The sequence below is a fragment of the Populus trichocarpa genome, chromosome 4, assembly GCF_000002775.5.
Source record: "Populus trichocarpa isolate Nisqually-1 chromosome 4, P.trichocarpa_v4.1, whole genome shotgun sequence".
NCBI classification, from domain to species: Eukaryota; Viridiplantae; Streptophyta; class Magnoliopsida; order Malpighiales; family Salicaceae; genus Populus; species Populus trichocarpa.
In genome coordinates this window covers 4,506,372-4,530,000 of record NC_037288.2, presented here as the reverse complement: position 1 = coordinate 4,530,000, position 23,629 = coordinate 4,506,372, and the positions used below count along the sequence as shown (strand labels likewise).

The 23,629-nt window shown below is 33.8% G+C and overlaps 3 protein-coding genes across 6 annotated transcripts; all 3 read left to right on the top strand.

Moving 5' to 3' along the window:
• The first annotated feature begins 558 nt into the window (after nucleotides 1-558).
• LOC7470219 (uncharacterized) lies at nucleotides 559-4,086 on the top strand. 4 transcript variants are annotated; one of them, XM_024599048.2, is made up of 6 exons: nucleotides 559-680; nucleotides 834-878; nucleotides 1,474-1,564; nucleotides 2,249-2,813; nucleotides 3,446-3,585; nucleotides 3,790-4,086. In XM_024599048.2, the coding sequence occupies exons 3-6, from the start codon at nucleotides 1,493-1,495 to the stop codon at nucleotides 3,955-3,957; spliced, it is 945 nt and encodes a 314-aa protein (XP_024454816.1). In that variant the 5' UTR covers nucleotides 559-680; nucleotides 834-878; nucleotides 1,474-1,492; the 3' UTR covers nucleotides 3,958-4,086. The 4 variants fall into 4 exon arrangements, with proteins under 4 accessions (XP_024454816.1, XP_024454815.1, XP_024454818.1 ...); XM_024599047.2 differs by lacking the exon at nucleotides 559-680 and having other exon boundaries at nucleotides 745-878; XM_024599050.2 differs by lacking the exons at nucleotides 559-680; nucleotides 834-878 and adding an exon at nucleotides 887-1,139.
• Nucleotides 4,087-8,181: 4,095 nt separating this feature from the next.
• On the top strand, nucleotides 8,182-10,309 carry LOC7470220 (phenylalanine N-monooxygenase CYP79D16). The gene is made up of 2 exons (XM_002305045.3): nucleotides 8,182-9,138; nucleotides 9,683-10,309. The coding sequence occupies exons 1-2, from the start codon at nucleotides 8,182-8,184 to the stop codon at nucleotides 10,307-10,309; spliced, it is 1,584 nt and encodes a 527-aa protein (XP_002305081.3).
• Nucleotides 10,310-17,463: 7,154 nt separating this feature from the next.
• LOC7470222 (protein trichome birefringence-like 38) lies at nucleotides 17,464-21,705 on the top strand. The gene is made up of 5 exons (XM_024599925.2): nucleotides 17,464-17,984; nucleotides 18,101-18,263; nucleotides 20,475-20,650; nucleotides 20,798-20,956; nucleotides 21,079-21,705. Exons 1-5 carry the CDS (start codon nucleotides 17,692-17,694, stop codon nucleotides 21,365-21,367), a joined length of 1,080 nt encoding a protein of 359 aa, XP_024455693.1. The 5' UTR covers nucleotides 17,464-17,691; the 3' UTR covers nucleotides 21,368-21,705.
• The last annotated feature ends 1,924 nt before the right edge of the window (nucleotides 21,706-23,629 follow it).

Sequence of the window (23,629 nt, the reverse complement as noted above, 5' to 3'; positions counted from 1 at the left end):
AACTTCAGAGCCCGTAGGATTAGTCGAGGTGCGCGCAAGCTGGCCCAGACACCCACGTTAAATTAAAAAAAAAATAATTAAAATTTGAATTTTGAAATCAAGATTTAAGGATATCTTTAAATCTAAGTAATTTGAGGAATATTTTATATTTGTCTTTTAAAACAGCTTCCGTTATACAAAATTCGCATTGTAAAATAGAACAAACAATAAAAAAAAGAACTATAATAAAAAGAAAAATAAAAGAAAAGAAACAAGTTATTGTGCGTTTGAAAATATGGTTCTTTTTAAAATAATTTTTTTATTTAAAATTAATTTTTTTTTAAATCGTAATTTTTTTAAAATAAAAAAAAATTATTTTATATATTTTTAAATAAAAAATATTTCAAAAAAAAAATACTACTTAAAAACTCTTTCAAATAAAATATTGTTAGTGTTAGCATAATTTTTTTTTAATGGGTTATACCTGGTTTTTCTCGACAGATCAACCCGTTTACTTTTCTTTTATTTCCCCCTCTTAATTAATAAATAAAGGTACTTGTTATCAACAAAACAGAACTCCCTAAATAAAATTAAATAAAATAAATAGCCTACTCTCTCGCTCTCGTTCTCTGTAGTCTGTACTGTAGGAGGGAGGAGGAGAGGGAGCAGGCGGCTTTCACTCTAAAAAGCTACTTTAATAAGTGCGTGTTTAATAGACTCTTTTTCCTTTTTGTCATCATCAATAACAACACTCTGTTTTTGTTTTTCTTTCTATTCTATTTTAATTACAAAACAAATATACTTTTGTTTTCTCTTTGTTTAGTACAGTAAAGAAACTTTTTTTTTTTTTGAAGGTATTCAAGACCTTTTCTTTTTCTTTGGCATCTGGCAATCACCTTGTAAGTGACCCAACTTCATGATTAGTGTGTGTATCAGTGTATGTGTGTGTATATATATTGGTTTGAGTGGCTTGTTGTAGTTAGATTAGTGTGACTCTGCAGTCATTCATTTTGCATGCTGATCATCTGAACTTTTTCTGTCTCTTTCTTTTTTATGGGTTGAATTTATATTTGCTACACGATTTTTTCTTTTGGGAGGAGGAGGGAGTTGTTATAATCTTTCTTCGTGCTTGTTTCTCCGTCCCTGGACTGCTTTTATTCGTGAGTTATCACTGATCTTCCCAAAGTTGCCCAGCTTATGGATTCTCGTTAATTTTGGCTCACGGGCTTTAATTATTTTTGTTCCCTTCCTTTTCTTTTGACTCTCTCGCTGATAGTTACCTAAGAAACTGAGAAAAAAGCTGAAAAAAATATATATTCCATTCTCAACTATTTTTGTTTCTGATTTGGTGTTTTTTAGCCCTGATATTGTAGTATTTTGTTTTTATATAAATTGTAGACTTCCCAGTTATCTGACTACAGATGTTTATAACAGTCTGAGTTAGAGGTGCCATATCTAAAAGCAAATTAATGCCAAGTTGTTTTTGTTGATAAGGTTAACAAAAATTAAAGGTATGGCCTGGATGCAGAATATGTACAAGAAATTCGAAGCTATGTGTTTGGAGTTGGATGATATCTTGGAGCAGGTATTCTTGTCATTTACACAATCAATCTCCTTGAAATGCACCCATGATTGTTTTTATTATTTGCGTTCTACTGATTTTTTTCTTTTTGTGTTTGACTGAATATTTACTGATTGTATTTCCGATTAAATCATGTTTCTAAAGCATAAATATTTTTATTTCATCAAAAGAAAAGGTACAGTTTTAGTATTTGTAAATGGTTAATGCAATCTACCCACCATTAAGAGGCTGCAACATGCCCAAAGCACCCATGCCTGCATAATGCAGTTGACGTTATTGTGAAGAAACCCTTCCTGCATCTTTCTAATGGAAAAGCCTCACCTTTGGGCAGATGACTGTTTCTTTTCTCTGATGAATGGCCGCTTTAAAGCTTACATCATTCATTACAGATTTCCTTGAAAACTCTAGATCCTGGTACAGTAAGATAGGATTCCGTAATTTCCTCGAGCATACAAATTTTTGGTTAATACTGCAACTCCAAACTGTTCGTTAATTATAAAATTGAGAACAAAAGTATTAACTTTGTACCGGTTTTCATTTTAATTTGTTACAATTGATTTTCTGATGTGATTGTCCTGATCTCTCTCTTAAATCCTTCATGTTGCTTGCTTGCTGCCCGATTCCTGCTTTAGCTGCAGTCAGTTCTGCCAAAACATATCTCATGAAATTGAATACATTCTTGGACAGGAAGGGTTGAAATATGCCGACCACTTGCAGAAAGTAGGTGCCAATGTCAAGCAATTTTGCTCAGATATTGTGCGAGATGTGCAGCCTCAGCCGTCTGAGGATACTGTGGATGGCGTAGCTAGCGTCTCTTGTCTAGTGAAAAACACCGAGTCAGATAAAATGTCAAAGGAAGGCATTGTCCAAAACCATTTTGATATGGAACCTTGCAACGTGAGTCGTTTGCTCTACTCATGTTCTGTTGAACTTATCAAGGCCACAAAGAATGATCTGTCTTTGGAGGAAATGGTTGTTGCTGAGATATATGAAAAATCAGTGTCAAGTCTTAAGGAAAATCGTTCCGAGGAGAAGCAAGTTCAGCTTGAGACATTGGATACCCCAGAAGAGAAAGATCTAAGCAATTCAGTATTATCCTCAACATCTTATGATCTACTAGAAAGTAACTCTTTAACAGAGGTAATTCCAATAGATGGGCTATCTTCAAAATCTGTTAATTTGGTTGACTCGTATGAAAGCAAGGTTCCAGAGTTGGGATTTACTTCTAGCGAGGCCTCAGCTGAATCAATCAGTAAGTATTTCCTTCTGCTATCTCTTAACTACTCCCTCAATTTTCCTTTCCCTCCATTGATATCTGCGTTGGTAGGCCTAGAAACTCATGTAGCCCCCTAACCACATCTGGGACAGAGCCTTCTTTCCACGATATTGAGCCATACAATGATTTTTCCAAACCAGATCCCATTGTCTCGTCTTGAAACTGGTATTCAAATGTTCATTTCATTACGATGAGCGTGGCCCCACCTTTCTGCAGTTTGAGATTTTGGTTTATTTTACTTATCCTACTTGTATAGTTTTTAGGAAACAATTAATAATCCATGGCCAAGGTTTTGACTTTATATAAGAACTAGTTTTGCTATGGGGAAACTTCACTAGCTCATTTAGCATTCAAGGCTTTACTTTATAACCTGTGAACTTTCTAGCTCAACTCTATCCTGCACTCTCTCTTTTATCTAGTGGGGGAGAGATAGAGAGAGAGATTCCCATCTGAGAAGATAGAGAATATTGTGGATGAAAGTTAGAAATGAAAGTTCTTATTATCTTTTGCATTTCACAAACTATTTGTTGTATGTCTTGATTTAGCTGACCTTGCAATCAAAGAAAGGAGCAATTACGATGTTATTTACCTTTCTTATCTTCTTACAGGACAGATAGACAACTCCACTGAAGATGCTACCAATCCGGGATCATCTTCTTCAGTGAAGCTTGATGGGAGTTGCTTTGTTACAGATTGCAATGAGCTTTCTTCTGTTTCATATGAAGCAGGACAACTAGGGTCTTCCAAGGTATGACTTCCTCTCAAGTTTGTAAGCTGGGTTAGTCTTGGTCATATATGGAGCAAACTCATGAAATTTTAAATATACAATCCTTTGAAATTTGAACTTTTGGGCATTGATGTACTAACACTAGAGTTTGAAATGAGCTATTGCACTGTCAAAAGTTGAAACTTTTGATAACCAATGTTTCTCTGTTCTCTTGTTTTCCTGCAGGAAACCTTGGATAATGTTTCGTTCAAAAAAAGGAAGGCAGCGAATCAGGTTTTCAATCAGGAACCAGCTTTTGATCCAAACCCCAGTCAACAGAAAGAAAGTTTTGCATCAACTGTTAATACCAGACCAGATCACGATCCCTGCGATTCCGACTGGGTGATTGTCTAGACAAATTAGAACATGATAAATTCGGCGATTCAAGTGATTTTGTTGCCTCATTCATGCAAATAAAGGATGTAAACTCGTTTCAGATGCTTTGAATTAATGCGGCTAGTACATCCCTGATGATTTTATAGAGGTCGAGAGAAAATCAGGTGAACTTTCAAGGCATGAGGAAGTTCATCATTGTCTAAGAAATGGAACCAATTATGAAGGGAATTATGATCAGCTAAACGTTCAATACATTATCAGGTTGCAGCGTAATAAAAGTCTAATCATTACAAGAACTTGTGTTCAGTTTCTAAATGAAAGAAACCCATGTGATATCCGAAACAGCCCCTCCTCCCCTTAACAAGTTAAAGAAAAATCCAAAATAATGTTTCAATATTTCTTAAGTGACTGAAGGGAACAAAATCTAAAAAAAAAAAAAAAAACCAAAGAAAGAGGCTATGTGTAATAGTGTTAAACGTGCACGAGGTGCACACTTCGGCAGGCTGTCCAAAACAGTGCCTAAGGGTGCTGGCAGCCATGCCAACAGTGGGAGAAATCGGCAGCGCAAATTTATGCGGCTGTAGGTTCGTCAAAGGAAAATCGGCAGCGCAGATTGTTGACGAACATGAGCTTGACGATGGAATGTCCAAGCCAAGCAGGAAAACTCGTCAGGGGCATAGGTTGACGAGAACATGGGCTGTCGAGGAATTCGGCAGCGCAGGAATTGGCAGCCTGCACGCATATGCGAATTCAGCAGCGCGCAACAGCTTGTGCAAGTCAGGGGCTCGACTTGGCATGATCTAAAACTTGGACGAAGGACTGTCCAAGGCATACGAGTGACTCAACAGCTGACGAAGCAAGAGCTGGCAGAGGGGGGCTGCCAGGTGGGCATGCAGAACGTGGGTTAGTGGCAATCATGGTCTTCCTAGATCATGGGATCATAGGGCAGAACGTGGGAAAATAACTGGAGTGCTCTCCAAGCTGCTGAGATCATGGAGATCATGGAGGAGAAAGTGTCCCACTATGTCCTGAAAAATAGGAGATCATGGGTGTGCCTTGCAGCTCACATACTTGGCTATAAATAGTTGTTGATGCTTTTAGATGATGCAATAGAGAGCATACGAGATAGGGAATGCATAGAGAAGAAATAACGTGTGTAAGCTTGATTGTGTAGCATGCGATTTCTGTGCATAGCACACATTGTGTAATCCTTTGTTGACGAGATAAATAAAGGTTGAGAATTCTTCTTGTATTCTCGGTGTGCTTTGTGTTGTGCAATTCTATTTGTGTATTCCGTTTGTCTTTTAACTTGGGAAAGTGGGGAAACCTCTCGGGTGAGGGAAACACTTAGTTACTAAACAAACACGAGTAACATTGTCGAGGGAAGGCTGAGTCTAGCGAGGGACTAGGCTGCCGCACGGGTTTATTCGCGGAGCGAAAAATTACCCCGTGATACTATGCATCTGGCCAAAGAGATTGAGCTTGCGCGTCTAGCACAAAACAATCAAACCCAAAGCAATGTCAAACTACATCCCACTGTATAGGAGGACCAGACTGAATTCTCCAGCTCCTTCTCAATGGCGTCTGCTGAAAATAAATGCACCAGAATGGGGAAGTGCATTGATTATTGGATGCTTAGCAGCAATAAGTTATGGATCTGTTCACCCTATTATTGCTTACTGTGTGGAATCACTCATATCAAACTACTTTCTCAGTAAATCCAACACTTTATATATATATACTAGTTACATGACCCGCGCGATGCCGCGGGTCATTTTTTTTCATTAAAAATATATAAAAAAAAACTAAGATTTAAAAGTTTTGAGTTTTTCTGCAAAGCTATACCCAAAAGTCTTGGGTTTGGCTGCAACGCCTAACCTAAAAGTAATATTTATAATATTAATAATAACATTAAACTTGCATGATCCAAGTTTAAGTGAGTCTGACTGCAACACCGGACCCAATAATATTGGATGTGGGTCTGGTTATAAGGTCGTGTCATAAAAGTGTGATAATTAAATAGATTAATTAAAAAGAAAAAATAAAGAAAAAAAACCAACAGGAAGAAAAAAACTAATGAAGAAAAAGAAAAAAAAATCAGAATTAATTGGGTTAACCCTTCAAATCAGGTTAACCCGTAAAACCTGAGATTCGCGTCGTGAAAGTTTGATAACTAAATAAAAAAAAAAAATTGACGGGTTTACCCAGATTTAACTGGGTTAACCAATCAAACCAAGTTAACCCGTCAAGCCCAGGATACGTGTCATGAAAGTCTGATAATTAAATAGAAAGAAATTTAACATCAACAAACTAAACTAAATGAAAAAAATTAATTAAAAAGAAAAAAAAATCCGGGTTAACTCGTCAAACCAAGTTAACCCATCAAACCCGGGATCCGTATCATGAAAATCTGATAACTAAATAAAAAAAATTTAACATTAACAAACTAAATCAAACAAAAAAAATTAAAAACGAAAAAAAAAAAGACAGTTCTATAATATAATATAATATAATAATAATATAATAATTATAATAATATAACATATTAATAAGTGAAAGAATAGTATTAATAATTATAATATAATATAATAATTATAATAATATAATATATTAATAAGTGAAAGGCGTGGGGAAGCTACAGTGCTTTCCCCACGCCTTTTAGAGTATTACTTAATATATATATATATATATATATATATATATATATATATATATATATATATAACTTGCATACATGAAATTAACTTCAAAAATCTTCAACTATGAATCAAGACGGTAGAAAATTAATTCAAAAATTTAATCTCAATATATATAGCAATTGATCCTAACTAGCTAAATATTCTATAATATTCCATAACCTCGATATGAAATTTTTCTTTCACAATATCACTCCACTGTACTTTCCGGTATACACCATTGAATATATATATATAGCTGACCAATTCAAACAACACATTGTCTCTTGTTTTCTTAGGCATTGCTACTCTTAGATTTCATAACCAGTCTCCTCCAACACTACAGTTTTGCAGTTATGGAATAAAAGTTGACAAGGAGAGTACGTGAGGAACTGCTAGCAAAACTTACGAGTTTTGAAATATGGTGGTTTGATGATGACGAGAACACTAGTGCTATAATTTGTCATTGCTGGTTCAAACATTCTTCAGGTCTCTCTTTGCTTATACACTAGGGCTTATTCTCACATGGAGGCTTAGCCCTTGTGATGATTGCAGTATAGCCTTAGGCTGTAAAAAGGATTAAACATCGGGAGCAATTCACCAAGTCAATTGAAAATGAGGAAACGAGAGCCTGCGAGTGTCAAGCATAGCAACAAAAGTCGGAATCGCTCTTTCCAATGCAAACTATATCTGTGCTAATTCAATGTCCTGATTTCCCTCATGAATTACAATCCTCTAACAATTTTAGGGTTAGAATATTTTATTCTTTTCAATAAAAAAAATTAGGTTGTTTTACTGTCTCAATAATTCATGAACCACACCTTTTGTGTGTGTGTACATACATATGTGTGTATTTATATATATATATTTGTGTCTGTTTATCTTTCTATCTGTTTGTATATATGATCTCATTTATGCATAATAGTAGCTTAGTTAATATCGTAGAACAGAAAAAACAAAAATAGTTATGATATAAAGAACATGTTCTTCTGCCCTACTTATTTTAAAGGGATAAAAATTTACTCCAAAATATTTCAAAGATAGTTATATTTCTATGTCTTTATCTGAGATAGATTTATTTCTATGTCTATGTTTTTTCAATCAAATATGTTTTTATATTTTTTAGTATTTATCTTTTTTATTTTATATACCAATAAAATACAATCTGCATGATTTACATAAAATACAAGCATTACCTTTAACACATCAATAAGGAAAAATAAAACAAATCCGGAAACATATCATGGTAGATAGGGAAAGATATACACAGTAATAACAATTTAATTCTTTCCACTATTAAGGTCAATATTTTTCCTATTCAGACTATATTAAATAAATAAAGAATTGATTTTTTTCTTACAATTGAAAGGCATATTAGAAATAGGCAGAATCCAAGATTTTTTTCTCACAAAAATTTAAATTTGTTACGCTATTTATATAAGATATGGATCATGACACACACACATATATATAGGGTCTCTAATGGAGATTTTCCAAAATTTTATATATCTATAAAGCCACAATAACAGCACCATGCTGTGAAGAAAACAAGTACACTTGTTTGATCATGGACTATTTTCCATCCACTAGCTCATTCATAATCTTATTGAGCTTCCCAATTCTTTTTCTTGTCTTAGCGATCACCTTATTTTCCTTTATCCAGTCCTCCAAGAATGTCAAGCAATACTCACTGCCTCCTGGTCCAAGACCATGGCCTCTTGTTGGATCCCTCCCGACAATGCTCCGAAACAAGCCAGTGTACCAATGGATACACAATCTCATGAAAGAAATGAACACTGAAATAGCTTGTATCCGTCTAGGAAACATCCATGTGATTCCTGTCACCTGTCCTAATATTGCTTGTGAATTCTTGAAAGAACAAGATGATGTATTTTCATCTAGACCCGAAACCATATCCTCTTATCTCGCATCAAATGGGTACCTAGCGACAGTTGTATCACCATTTGGAGATCAGTGGAAGAAAATGAAGTCAGTCATGGCAACACAAGTGCTTTCTCCTACAAGGCATCAATGGCTTCACAAAAAAAGAGTTGAAGAAGGTGATAACCTTGTTCGTCTTGTTTATAAACAATGTCAGGAATCTGATCAAGATGGCATAGTGAATTTGCGATTCACATCACAGCATTATTGTGCAAATGTTATTAGGAAGCTGATGTTCAACAAAAGATATTTTGGAGTGGGAATGGAGAATGGTGGACCTGGTTTTGAAGAGGAGCAGCATGTGGATGCACTCTTCACTATCCTCAGTCATTTATTTTCATTTTGTGTCTCAGATTTTTTGTCATTCTTGACATGGCTTGACCTAGATGGTCATGAGAAGGTGATGAAGGAGAAAGATAAGATCATCAAAAAGTATCATGATCCCATAATTGACGACAGGATTCAACAATGGAAGGATGGAAAAAAGAAAGACATTGAGGACTTGCTTGATGTTTTAATAACCTTAAAGGATGACAATGGCAATCCTTTATTGTCAAAGGATGAGATAAAAGCTCAAGTGGAAGTGAGTTTTACACTTATTTAATGCTAAATTACTTATAGCTAACTTAACTTCTATTTGTTTTTTTGTTTTTTTTTTCTTGTTTGAACACCATAACTATTTTTTAATATAAAAAATAAGCTCTTTTGTCCAGGTTGATGTTCTTTGTTAATTTGTTTTTTAAATCATGTGTTTTTACTTGTTTCTAAACTTTTATATGTAGTCAAAACTAATGAAATGACCTATTTTTTAAAAAATAATTCAAGATAATCAACTAAAAAAAATTAATGTTCAGGATTAAATTTATTTTAAATCAAAGTTCAAGATAGGTTTGGGTTATTTAACTATTTATCTAATTGATGCTATAAAATCACTTTAAGTTTTCATCTAATTATCTTGACTACTATAATTATTATTTTTTTATCTAAGTTAAAATTTAATTAATTTGAGTTGTTGAGATAGTTATTTGAAAAATTCAAACATAATTTTTCTATTAATCTCAAATAATTATATATTACTAGATCTATATTTAATAATGATTTTAAACTATACATATTATTATTCTCAGGACATAATCTTAGCAGCAGTGGACAATCCATCAAATGCTTGTGAATGGGCATTTGCAGAGATGTTAAACAACCCTGAGATACTCGAAACAGCTGTTGAAGAATTGGATAGAGTGGTTGGGAAGCAACGACTGGTCCAAGAATCAGATTTTGCACAACTCAATTACGTCAAGGCCTGCGCTAGAGAAGCCTTTCGGCTGCATCCTGTTGCACCATTTAACGTTCCTCACGTATCCATGGCTGATACAGTAGTTGCCAAGCACTTCATCCCAAAAGGTAGTTATGTTATTCTTAGCAGATTAGGGCTCGGTCGAAACCCTAAAGTTTGGGACGAGCCACTAGAATTCAAACCAGAGCGTCATCTCAAAGGAACAGGGAATGTTGTGTTGGCTGAGAATGGATTAAGATTCATTTCATTCAGCACAGGAAAGCGTGGGTGCATGGCTGTGACCCTTGGGAGTTCGATGACGAACATGCTATTTGCTAGGCTTCTTCATGGTTTTAGTTGGAGTTTGCCATCAAATGAGTCCAGCATTGACCTTTCCACCGCAAAAGATAGCATGGCTCTCGCTAAACCACTGCTTGCTGTTGCGAAACCACGCTTGCCTGCACATTTGTACCCTAAATAAATGATGAAAACAAGTTCAAGAAGACGTTCAGACAAACGTGCATTCCTATTATCAATTCCCTTCCCATGAAATGTCTTTTATTTATTATTATTGTTATTAATAAAATAAAGAGTTTGTCTACACAAGTTTAACGTAATATGTAGTTGTGTACCTGTCTGTAACTTCCTTTCTTGAATCAAGATCCTAATCCTAACGATTGCAATTTATAATAAAAGGGGACTATATACCCTCTATTGTATAGTCCAAAGTCCATGTAGTAATTAGAAATATGCAATTTAATGGAGGCTAGGTTATTGGAAGCGGGTTAATTTATTAGGGAAGTTCAATATCAAGATTGGTTACCAAACAAAAGAGATACCCACCCGTGAATTAGTCCCTTACTTGAACTATTTTGAGGAGAAATTACAAAACCCCATGATACCAAGATTTAGCTTAGAGGAAAGAAGGTAAAGAGAGAGAAGAGGAAGAGAAAAAGTAGCAGTGAAGCAGTCCTGAGCGAGTAGTGGAGTTGGTGGCCACATTCATTGAAAAATTGCTCCTCGTTCTTGAACCAGTGAAAAGAGAGAGTGAAGCTGATGGGTTGCCATTGCTTCTTGTTTACATGAGAAGTTTTAAGGCCTGGTTCGGAGCCCAATGCCTTTTCTGTCATTTAAAAATACCATTTAAATAAAATAGTCCATTCCTTTTAAACTCTTTTCTTGTTCAAATAAAGCCCACAACTGTAGGCCATTAATAGTCCACCAAATATTAGTGGGTTGTGTTCCTCCTCCTCCTTTTTTTTTTTTTTTTTCTATAACTCCAATGTTTTCTAAAGTTTTTTTCTTCAATAAATATATTCAAATAATATTTTATTATTATTTAAAAATTATTTTAAATAAAAAAATCTAATTTATTCTACTTGTATTTAGATTATAATCTCAAACAAGGACTTCTACATCGTCTTCCCCTTAAAACTTTCTTGACTTATTTATAACTAAAAAAACAAGAAATTTGATGCGGTGATAAGCCATCATTTAAAAATGCAAGTCGTTGACCTACTACGAGGCATTGGTCTATGGTAGGTTCAGGGATGAGGAAAGTTCGAGTTTTTGAAATATAACAAAAAAAGAAAAGAGAAGCTAGTTAGGGTTAATTCATGTTCAAATCCTCACTATATATTAGCCCTTTTTTTCTAGGGGTATGGCGTATACCATTGACTACATGTCCGCTACTGGAAACTTGATTCATGCACTTCAAAAATTTCATGCACGCCTGCCTTATATGAGAATCGAAAACAGTAAATTAAATTTTTATTTATTTTTTAATGACTTTAATACGTTGATATCTAAAATAAAAAAAATTATTATTTTTAAATAAAAATCACTTTTAAAAAATACTCCACGTTACATTATCAAACAGACGATTAAACCAGAACAAAAGGAATTTCCCCATTAACCAATAACCATGCCATGGACAAAGGGCTCACAAATTCTGTAAAAATAGTTTCTTAAGAGAAAAGGAACAAATTTAATGCATCTTGATGAGATAACAACTTTGAAGTCTTTAACCACTCAATCACTTATTATGATTAATGTTGTATTTGTGTGTACAAGAAGAAGTCATTTTTAATACTTAAGAGTTCAAACTGCTCGATTCTAGATGTAAGAAATTCAATTTTCCAACAACCCTAAAATAATTGTTGATTTTTGTTTAGGTTTGTCGGCCCTTAATTACCACTTGAGTCGAATCATAGCTCAAAATAAATATTTGAAAATAAATTAAAGACATGGGTGACGTCCCAAGCTTCTCTAAGATGTGGATTTGTTTCGAGCTACGAAGAATAAATTCTTAGGTCGATAAGTCAAATAAATAGAGCCAAATCATATTCAAACACGAGGCTGTTATCATGATTAGAGAAAGGAGAAGCAAATAACCCTACCTCAAAACATGAACGTCGAAAGAGGCAGGAAGAATGTGATGTCTTGCTTATGCAATTACCAACTTGTAAATGGAGCCAAGAAACTGATTCCTTTCTAGCTGTAGCCCATCTCGATATGCCTTTCAACAGATTAGGTTTAAGGTCATGAATAATATCTTAGATATTTAAAAACATTTAATTTTTTTTATTTTTTTTATATGTTCTTAACAGATAAAAGCTTGGACAATCTATATAGACCATTTATTATTAAATGGAGAAAATCTTCATTTCATAAAAATAAATCATGATATCACTGTTGGCCCACGGCTAACAAGTATATGGTGAGTGGTGCCTGAGATGTGTGGGTGCGTAGCAGTCCTGCTGGAGTGCAAATTCTGTTTTCCATTAACGAAACCAACCTTTTTTTTTGTAGTAGATAAGGTTTTGAAATGTTGCGAAAGTGGGCTTTTGAACTACTATAAGATGTGGCTGAGATGCTAATTTTTTAAAAAGTGTACTCTGTTTATTGGGCATAGTCTTTGTTAAATGATTCACGGGGAGAAAACAAGGGGGTTTGGTTTATTTTAAAAGTATACTCTGTTTATTGGCCATACTTAAATCTATCATTTAAGAGAAATGTCTTCAAAAATCACAACCGAGTCGACTAATTTTATGAATTAATTCATGATTTGCGTGACCTTAGAGGTGTAGTGCTTCCAAATTTGTGATGGGCATTGACATCTAGAAGTAGATACATGAAGAAGATACACTCTTGTTTAAGTACTTGGTAACAATTGATTTTTAAAATATTTTTTATTTAGAAATGCATTGAGATAATAATTTTTTATTTTATAAAATTTATTTTTGATATCAATACATCAAAATGATTTAAAAAGTATTAATACACCATGGGGTCCTGGCGGAGCGGTTAGACGCGCTCTCGTCGCTTACGAGGTCTGGGGTTCGACCCCTCTCTTCGTCTGCAGCAGGACCTTTGGGGAGCACTTGCCACCCGGTGCGCAAAGGGATTAGTCTGGGCCAGCGCTCAGGATACCCTTGATTCTACCAAAAAAAATACATCAAAATAATTTTAAAAAATTAAATAAAAAATTCAAATTTTTACAAACTCTATTTTGACCACCTACCTTTATCGGTTGTGATTATTGTAACAATTTTTTCATATTTAAAGAAAATATTTGCAAGTGGACCTTAATTGAGGTATGTATGCTGTTTAATTATTTATAATATTGTTTCACGATCAGTTAATTAATGCTACATGTGCACGTTACATCTAAGAGTGCCGTCTTAACACCCTCTTTGGATTATTGGATAAGAAATGTATTAATCATAACAATTAAAGTACCATACAATATGCAACTGCTTTATCGAAGATGGATGACATTAAAATCTCTGAAAACAATAGTTATTGTCAGTCAGTTTTAAGAAATCATCAAGTATTTCGTTAATAATAATTTTTTATTATTATTTATTTGATGATAAAACATATTTTGGAGTAATTTATACGTCAACCAATAAAAATTAAATTATATTTATGGTTATCGGTTCGAGTCTTACAAACCTCAGGACCACTGGAAATTTACATGATCGTTAACTTCAGGGCCCATAGGATTAGTCGAGGTACGCGCAAGCTGACCCGGACACCCACGTTAATAAAAAAAATATTTATAAATAATCTTGGACGCACCCGGCCTCTAACATTAGTTTAATGTATTTTTTAAAAAATAAATTATATAATTATATTGATTAATCTACAATTAAAATTCAAAAACCCAAATTAAAAAATGTACTTTCTTGAACCTGTAATATTAGTTCATTACTGGAGTAACAAAGAAAATCATTTTCCTTTAATGATTTAATGATTTGACGGCGGCGAAGAATATTAACTCAACAAAGATAAGTTTAATTTAAATTCATAAATAAAAAGTTATCCGATTTAAATTTAAACACAATTAAAAAAAAATAAAAAGAGTTGAACTAATTGGTAAATATATTATTTGACTAATAAAAAATTAAAACAATATTTAAAAAAAAAAACAATATTGATTTCTTCATGTTAAACATGATTAGCCTTTTAAATTCATGATTCAGGTTATGAGATCATGATAATCTCAAATAAAGCAAATCAAAATAGATTATAAAACTCAATTATTAATAAATTTATTATTGAATGGTAAAATTGAGAAAAATTCAATAAAAAAAACATAATAAAATGACCTTTCTAAATGAAAATATAAATTTAAATAAAATACCATTGCGAATCTCACAAAGCTTTTCAAAACTTGCTCTACGAGTTTAACCTAAGATATAATAATATTTAAAGAGATTCTTAGTAAAATCTCATCCAACAATCAAATTAAAAAATATAATTGATATCATAAAACTAGATAATATTAAAAAAAAATACTATTTAGCTTGAACGGAATAGCCGAAACATCCATTTTTACTATAATTTGAACAGAATTTATAGAACGGACTAAGATTATAAGTGAGATAAAATTTAGTTTGTTTTAGTTTTTTTAAACTGTAATGAGATATATTCATCATTACAGATAGAATGGAATGGAATTCACATCTTGGTTTTGAGTTATTTAAGCTGGTGTCTGGTGGTATTGAATTTAGAATAGAAAGCAAGTTTTGCTTGGAAGTTGGTATCATTTTGGCCGCCATAAGAGACCATTCCGACAATAAAGTACTGTTTTGTGGTGTCTTAACGAAGCAACGTTGAGACATTGGAGAGTAGAAAACTGCTGTTCCTCGTGTCATTTTGAATTATTCTTTTCGAGAAACCCACTTTGCCTCTTCCGAAGGTTGGTTGTCAGAACTTTTAACTCAGTAGTGAAAGTCTCTGTTCCCACTTAAAATTTAGGAAGATGAGGCTTAAAATGCATGTTATTTTTACTTTTTAGAAAGTTGATGTTGCATCAAGGTACTGCCATGTCAATGATTGTTACTTTGACTCGTGATGTAAACAACTAGAATTCCAAAAAACAAAAAAAAACATAAATAGTTAAAATTATACTTTGCTGAGAGAGAAAATTCTCATATTATATTATTATTATTCAAAGTTTATATTTATAATGAAATTATGATGTAAAATCTTAAAATTTGACTGGGTTAAATTAAGAGCACGTGATTGAAGTTTTTTTAAAAAATATTTTTTACTTGAAAATATATTAAAATAATTTTTTTTATTTTTAATATCAACGCATCAAAAAATATAAAAACACCTAAAAAATTAATTTAAAATAAAAAAATTAAAACTTTTTAAAAGCATGGTTCGACCGTACTCTCAAACACACCCTAAATTTTATTATTTTAAAATTTTATTGTTTCAATAAATTTGAAGGTATTTTTTGGGTTTGATTGTAAAGTTATATATTTTTAATTAAATTTATATATTAATCTAAACTAAATCGCTTCTTAAACCATTTAAGAATACATGTTGTCTGTATTCAAGAATTCTTTCTGTTATCATAACAAATTAATAGTGCAGGGGTTCCGGTAAAAAAAAAAATCAATTTGTTAATTACTAGAGAGACTTCAAGATCTTGTGTGGTTATACGCAGGAAAAGACGAGGATTTTTCTAATATTCTATCAAGAGAGAGGTAATTGTTCCTCTGATGTAAGAAGATTCCATGGATATTGAAGGATTGAAAATTAAAAAGCATGATTATTGCTAGCAAGAAAAGAGAAACAAACGCATCCTCATCATCAATGGAACAAGCTATAGACGGCACGGCACGGCACGGCACACAAGGACCAGACAATGGCCCTAGTAGACGCGGTTCACCAACTTCATGGATGGGTCCCATGTTGGTGGACCCATTGGGTCTTGCTGCTCCTATAGGCACTGTCGTTAGGCCCACTTTCAGAACTCAACCACATAGGTGCGCTCATAGTGGACCTGGTGGACTTCCTCATATTTTTGTAAGCTTTCTGGCTGCAGGCAGAAAAAGTCGATAGTGTTGTGTGTGTACAGTATAATTCCTGTTATTTAAAAATATATTAAAATAATATATTTTTATTTTAAAAAAATTATTTTTAATATCAAAATAATCTAAAAAAACATAAATAAAATTAATTTAAAATAAAATAAAATTAAAAAAATCAATTTTTTAAAAAAACACAAAAACAAACGGGTCGGAATCTTTATCTACTATTGCGTTTTAATTACTCTACTAGTTTATTGCATGAAAAGCTTGGGTTGTTATAAAATCACCTAATGCGGCATGATAGATATTTGATTAGTTAAGAGATAGATTGGAATGATGATGTATGCATGATGGTGGGATTTGATAGATCACCATAGCTTCTTCTTGATCGAATATTGGAAGTGAGGAATTGTAAGAACAAAGGGATAGTTTGGTGTTCAATTATAGAAAACTTTTTACTCACGTTTAACCCTTGTCCGTCCGTCCCTTGCTAGCTCTATAATGACCTTCCAACTAAACTTTAATTTTGTGTTAATTAAGCTACACTTGAGCCAGAAAAAAACATGGACATTATTATCACTTGTCAATTCATGTTAAATTGATCATATTAATTTACATTTTATTTATTTTATTTACATTATGTTTCTTTTTTTTGTCATGATCTCATGTTGCTATCTCATTGATGGCAGTTTATGCGGTTGTTATGTTTATTTACTTTTAAATCCCTACCCTTTCTTGCTAATTATGTACCGTGGATCATTGATTTGACTGACCAGAAATCTTTTAAATTAACGGACAATAGACTTAAATTGAAAATTAAATTAAAAGCACGTTTGTCTTAGTTCTGATGTGATTCTGTTCTGTTTTATCTATTTTTCTTTTAAAAATTCTCAACGAAATTTTTTTTGTTTTTTTTATTATGGCTATTGCCCAAGTAGTTATATTTTTAATAAAATTGATGATTATATATATAAAAAAGATAGTGTGACTATGCTTTTTTTTAAATAATTTTTTAAGTTTAAATTAATATTTTTGAATTGTATTAATGTTAAAAATATTGTTTTTTTAAAAAAATATTATTTCCAGCGGAGATGTTGAAATTGTCAACACAGATATTTGAAATTTAGCTGTTTAATCACCAATAATTTAACGTGCATGTGCAATTTCATGTCAGTACATGATTAACATGCCCGTGACATGCAAGGCCAATGGCCCAATTATAGAATGTTAAGAGAACCTTTCAAGAAAAAAGAATTTAAACCCCATTACTTACGCATTGCGCTAGCTATACGCTATATATCAATGTATCCTTCCAAGATTTCCCAACTCATGTCCTCTATCTATATATATATATAAAAAGAAAGTCAGTGCCACCCTCCTTCACTAACATGTGAACCCACCCTAGCTAGCGGCGGCACCCCACTCCCTCACTACCTCCCTCCCTCAGGGACTCGCTTCTCGCTTGTATATAAGCTCAATTCACAAGAAAATTGGTATATCCTGAAACACTGCCAGGAACTCAAAATCCAAGATGGGTTTTAAGTGCCGAGTTTTGTTTTCCATTTTTTGTCAATGTATGCTTTTGCTTTTGCAAGAAGCCATAGCTGGACAGCACTACTACAATGTTAGCAGGTTGAAGGGGAGAAAGCAAGTGAGTGGTTGTGATTTGTTTCAAGGGAGATGGGTGGTTGACAGTTCTTATCCTCTCTATGATTCCTCTGGCTGTCCATTCATTGATGCTGAGTTTGATTGCCAAGGGTATGGCAGACCTGATACTCAGTATCTCAAATACTCCTGGCAACCCGATTCTTGCAATATACCAAGGTACGTACTAGCTAGAATTACTCCCTTCATTCATTCCTTTCATTTAACGGAAGACCAAGAACATATACAAGCACTATGCTTATGCTATTTTTTTATTATTATTGTTTCTTGTGTAGGTTTAGCGGTGCAGATTTTTTGGCTAGGTGGAGAGGGAAGAAGATAATGTTCGTGGGGGACTCGCTGAGTCTGAATATGTGGGAATCATTAGCATGCATGATTCATGCTGCCGTGCCCACTGCCAAGACAACTTTTTCAAAGCGGAACTCCGTGACCTTCGTTGTGAGTTTACTTTCCTACTTTACCAGTTCTTCCCCTTTCCATTTCAAAAATCAAAATCAACCTCAACCGACTGATTTTGTCTGCACATCTCCTTATCACTATTGCATGTTTGTCATTTTCCATCTTATTTTTATATGTTATTGATTATTCCATTGTTCTGCTTTTGAGAAAAGGTCTGCTTCCAAACTGTAGTTTGGCCTTTTTCCTTGAACTATATACAGTAGTACTATTAACTATAATGAGTACTGAGCTTTTTTTTTATGTGTGGCTGTTGTTTATGCAGCCCAGAGAAAACTACAGATTTATTTAGTTTAATTAAGGCAAATTAGACTTCGTTACTCCACCATTCAAAATGGGGTCTCGTGTTGCCACTTAGTTAGTGAGCATGAAAGGCACATAGATTGTTTGTATCTGCTGCATGGAGACATTAAGGCACGAATTACACAAATATGCCCATAATTCTCTCTGGTAATTAAATGTAGAGGGTCACAGAAATTTCCTCTTTTCTAGTCTTCTGTGGTAGCATATCTTAAAAATAGTAAAGGATCTAAATTCTCAGATAGTGTTTCGTTAAACAGTGAGTGAGGGTCCCAAGAATGATCGCAAGGATTTCCCTTCTAGTCCTTAAAAATAAAAAATAAAAAATAAAAAACCCCTTTCCTCTGATACAAATTTTTGAGAGCTACATTTTCAGAACTCATTATTCTGCTTGACCATCAGAAGAGACAATACAGACACATCTGTAGCTTTCTAAATTCCGTGACTCTTTTTTTTTTTTTTTATTAACGTGGAGAGAGAGGGAAAAAGTTTATGGCCCATAAAAAAATAAAAATAAAATATGATAAAGAAATTAATTAGGACATCATTAGTTGCCATCTTGGACCAAATTAGAGGAAATTGAGAGGCCCCATCACTTTCCCTTGACAGCTGTTTTGAAGAAGCTGCCAACCTGTGGTTCAATTGTTATATAGATAGACGGCTGGCCGTGAATAATTATTTGACTTATTTCATAATGTTTATGTATATTATTATTTAATCACATTATTATTGGATATAGGTATTAGCATACACAAATTTAGTAGCCATCCCAATCATAATTGATAGGCTCTCCTTCAGAGTTTAACTCGGTTAAGGACCGGGTCTGTGGATTGCTAGGCAACTCATAGATTATGGAACTAACCCGGGTTAGTTCTAAAACCTCTTTTTTTCAGTGATTTAAAAAAAAAAAACTAAAATGATAATTGATATCTTTTAAATAAAAATTTTAAAAATAAAAAAGTTCATTTTAAAGCATTTTTAAAGTCATTGAAAGTATCTCATCGAGTTAATTGAATTGTAAATTAATTTTCCCAAGGCACAAAACTTAATCTAATCAATATCTAAAATAATTTTAAAAAAAAATCAGAACGACAGAGTTAACCTTCCAGGTCACTGATTTTACTTGACGTGCGAGTTGAATAAGGTGGGCAGCTCTATAACAGTACTGTGGTGTTTCCGTGAATTCAATTACCACCAATTAGTGCTAATTAACTGCTAATCTAATATTTATGAAAACTAGATTTTGTAAGACCTTTTAAGCTTCACGTGAATGCTTGTCTAGCGGCCAGTTCTTCATCAGAAGAACCATGGATGGCTACTGTGACGCTTGTGAGTGATTGACTGCCCAGACAGATATATATATATTATATGTTCTTGAGAATAAGAATCTTGCATTTATTATTCTGCTTTATTATTACATTTATTATTCTGTCTCCTCAAAATGAGTGGGTACGAGAATTTGAGGAGATTCTATCTTACGCTACTGAAAAGCATCACTGGAACCATTTTTTTTCTTCTTTTTTGTGCTAATTGATATGTAAAAGGTTTTTAAAATCATAGCGATGTGGATCATAGCATTTTATGGCCATTGTTGAGTTACATATATAGATCATCACATTAATTATGAAGTAGTAGAAAGGGGTTAGTTTCTCTGAAATAGATCTTGAAGGAAGAGGGCATCTCCTGTAGTATAATCCAACAACAAAATAAAAGTAAGCAAAAAAGTCGTGCAATATTATCTTGACTCTTCGTCATATACTCCATCTCTAAAGTGACAGTAACAAGAACCATGGATTCAAGAAAGTTGTTTGCCTACATCCATAGATGAAAAGACATTTAAACACGAAGTATTTACAGTATCTATTTCAAGTGGCTAACAAAATAGTGTTGCAGGACTACGGTTTAACGTTGTACATGTATCGTACACCATACTTGGTAGATATTGTTCGAGAAAATGTTGGCGATGTGTTAAACCTAAACTCCATAGAGGCTGGCAATGCATGGAAAGGGATGGACATGCTCGTCTTCAATTCCTGGCACTGGTGGCTTCACACTGGAAAGTCCCAAGGGTATTTTCCTCCCTCCATTCTCGCGCCCTGCCAGCGCTATGTAGTGTAGTAATTTCTTGTTTTTATATGCATGTACATGGCTGTCTCCACTTTTATATGGAACTCTAGTTTAATTAATAGCTGCCATTATTGGCTGTGCAAATGCAGATGGGACTACATCCGGGATGGACCAGCATTGTACAAAAACATGGACCGCTTAGAAGCGTTCAATAAAGGATTAACCACATGGGCCAGATGGGTTGACCAAAATGTTGATCCTTCTAAAACTAAAGTCTTCTTTCAGGGGATTTCGCCCACACATTATCAGTAAGTGGGGGAGAAAACATGCATTAAATGATATATAAAAAGTTGTTTGAGCATCAAGTGCTATGCAGCATGTAATACAAGAAACACAACTCATTTTATTCCAACTATTTTTATAAAACTAGGGGCAAGGACTGGAATCAGCCACAAAAGAGTTGTTCTGGAGAAGCAGTGCCCCTATCGGGGTCTACATATCCGGCAGGTGCACCTCCGGCGGTTGGTGTTGTAAGCAAAGTGTTGAGCTCAATTACGAAACCAGTTTATCTACTTGACATAACAACACTATCACAATTAAGAAAAGATGCTCATCCCTCAACTTATAGTGATGGATCTGGCACAGATTGCAGTCATTGGTGCCTGCCTGGATTGCCTGATACTTGGAACCAACTCTTATATGCGGCCCTCATCATGTGAAGGTCAACATCAAAATCTCACTTTAGTTTTCTCTTTTTCTTTCCTTTCGTATAGAATTGTATATTTATGGGGGGGGGGGGGGCAAGAAATTCTCATTTACTCCCGAGGAGGCAAAAATCAAATGTAAAGTGATTGATTTTCTTAATCACAATAATTACCCTAAGATGATACAAAGATAGGTGACAGATGCAAATGGCATCTGATGATTGTGTGAAGGAAGTAGAAGTCCATTGGGAATTAAGCTTAAGTTTGTCCATGTATTGTCAGGCTTGTTTGCTGTTGTTTAATTAGACTTTACAGATAGTGATTTTATGAGTAGCCCATATTGAATGTTGAAACGCTTTCACATTCTTCTTTCATTTGCAACGACTAACAAAGTAAGATGTTCCTAACCTAAAAAGTACGAGCTCTATGGCTCTGAGAAATGATCTAAATAACACGAGGTTAAGGGAAGTAGAGACAAAAGAAATCTGCCAAAAGCATTACACGGCTGTTTGCTACAGAAATGTGGAGAAGCATCCCTCTCAAGGGTCCTGCATCATTTACAGCATTGAGCAAGATTGGTTTTCAGACACGTACAGTGTAAACCCTATTTCCATGCCATCGCACATGCAGGACACATCATATTCATGGAACGGACTTGCCCATACAGTGTTTACACAGTAACATAAATGATAAATGGCATATAGAGCAACTTTACATAAAAAAAACGAGGCACACCCAATTAAACCCCGTCCCTAGCACTTCGTAAAAATAGCCACTGAGCTAAAAGACTCTTTGGTGAGTATTTTTTCACAAATATTGACCAAGCCCATTAATACTCAAGATGTATCAAATCAAGAACAGCGAAACAAAAAGTAGCACCGAATGGTGGCATATAAGAAAATGCAGAATCAAGGAAAAAATTTATGGCATGGCCATTTGTTATACTTGAAACCTCGGATAAATTAGATCCAAGACAGAAGCCCAACCATGTAAAATTTTCAGTGTATGTGAGTGCAGAGAGGTAATTTACCACTAATGGATAATAAGAAGTGAAAACTAGCCTTAGAAAGCATTTCAGAGGTAATAAAAGCTAGTAGCCAACATATAGTGCAGCATTCACTATGTAACAGTCACCACTCTTGTCTCCCATTTCTTCAATATACACAGCACTTGAGCATACCAGTCCACCATCGACAACTCCACAATTTTTCCGCTCCAATGTTCCATAAAAACATGTGTTTAAGAAAGTAGTGATTGGTATATTTCATAGGTTGGTAGTTAGAATGTTATGTTGCGAACCACAAAGTTTGAGGGAATAACAACTGCAGATTTCTTGAAGGCCATAAGAGTAAAGATATCATCTACGAATTGAAATCACAAACAATGTAAAAGTTTCTGTGTTTACTAGACAACATCACAATGATCGAATGCTTAAAATTCAGGTATATTCTACAAGTTTTAATCCATCGTCACTCTTAAATTATGTATTACGAGTCATTAATATAGAAAGGTGATCATGAAATATAAAGATGTTGCTGACATCAGATAGCTAGCACCAGAAGGAGATATAAAGCAGGTCTCTTACTGACCGGTAAATACTGAACTTGTGATGAAAAGAACTGATTCATTTGAAGGTAAAAAAGGTCTTTCTTCATCTCAAATGCTGATTATTTGGATTGATAAGCATGTCATCCGATATAATTTGTTCAGACTTAACAGAAAATTCCTTGATGTGAATCTATGATTGATGAACTTTTTATGCATTGTTGTTCGGAATGTTTTGATCTGCAGCCACTTTTGTGGTATTTTAATCCCTCTTGAAGAATTTTTAAAATTGCCTCTAATACAGGGGTGATCCTATTCAAAGATTATCATTAAAAAAAAAAAATTCATGACTCAAATATGGATAATAATAGATAATTTAATAAGTATAAAGGGATTATCAAAGATTGCATTTCTTTATTTGAACTCCAGGCTTGTCTACGCTAATAAATATCAGCTTCATTTTAGAGTAAATATCAGCTTCATTTTAAAGAACATGTTGGTTAATCTTAAAAAAGATGTGGTAAGACAAGTGGGACTACAACCCAAATGTGAACCATTCTTGTCATTAAATCATCAATTTTATTTTGGAAACAATTTTAAGCAAGATTTCTCTTTATAGGGTTCACATTGAAGTGAAGTGGATTTTGATAAGGATAAGTGTGAAGCTTTGCCTGCTATAGAAATTGACTTTTTCTTTTTTAGTTTTAAAGAAGGTAGGGATTGCCCCTACCA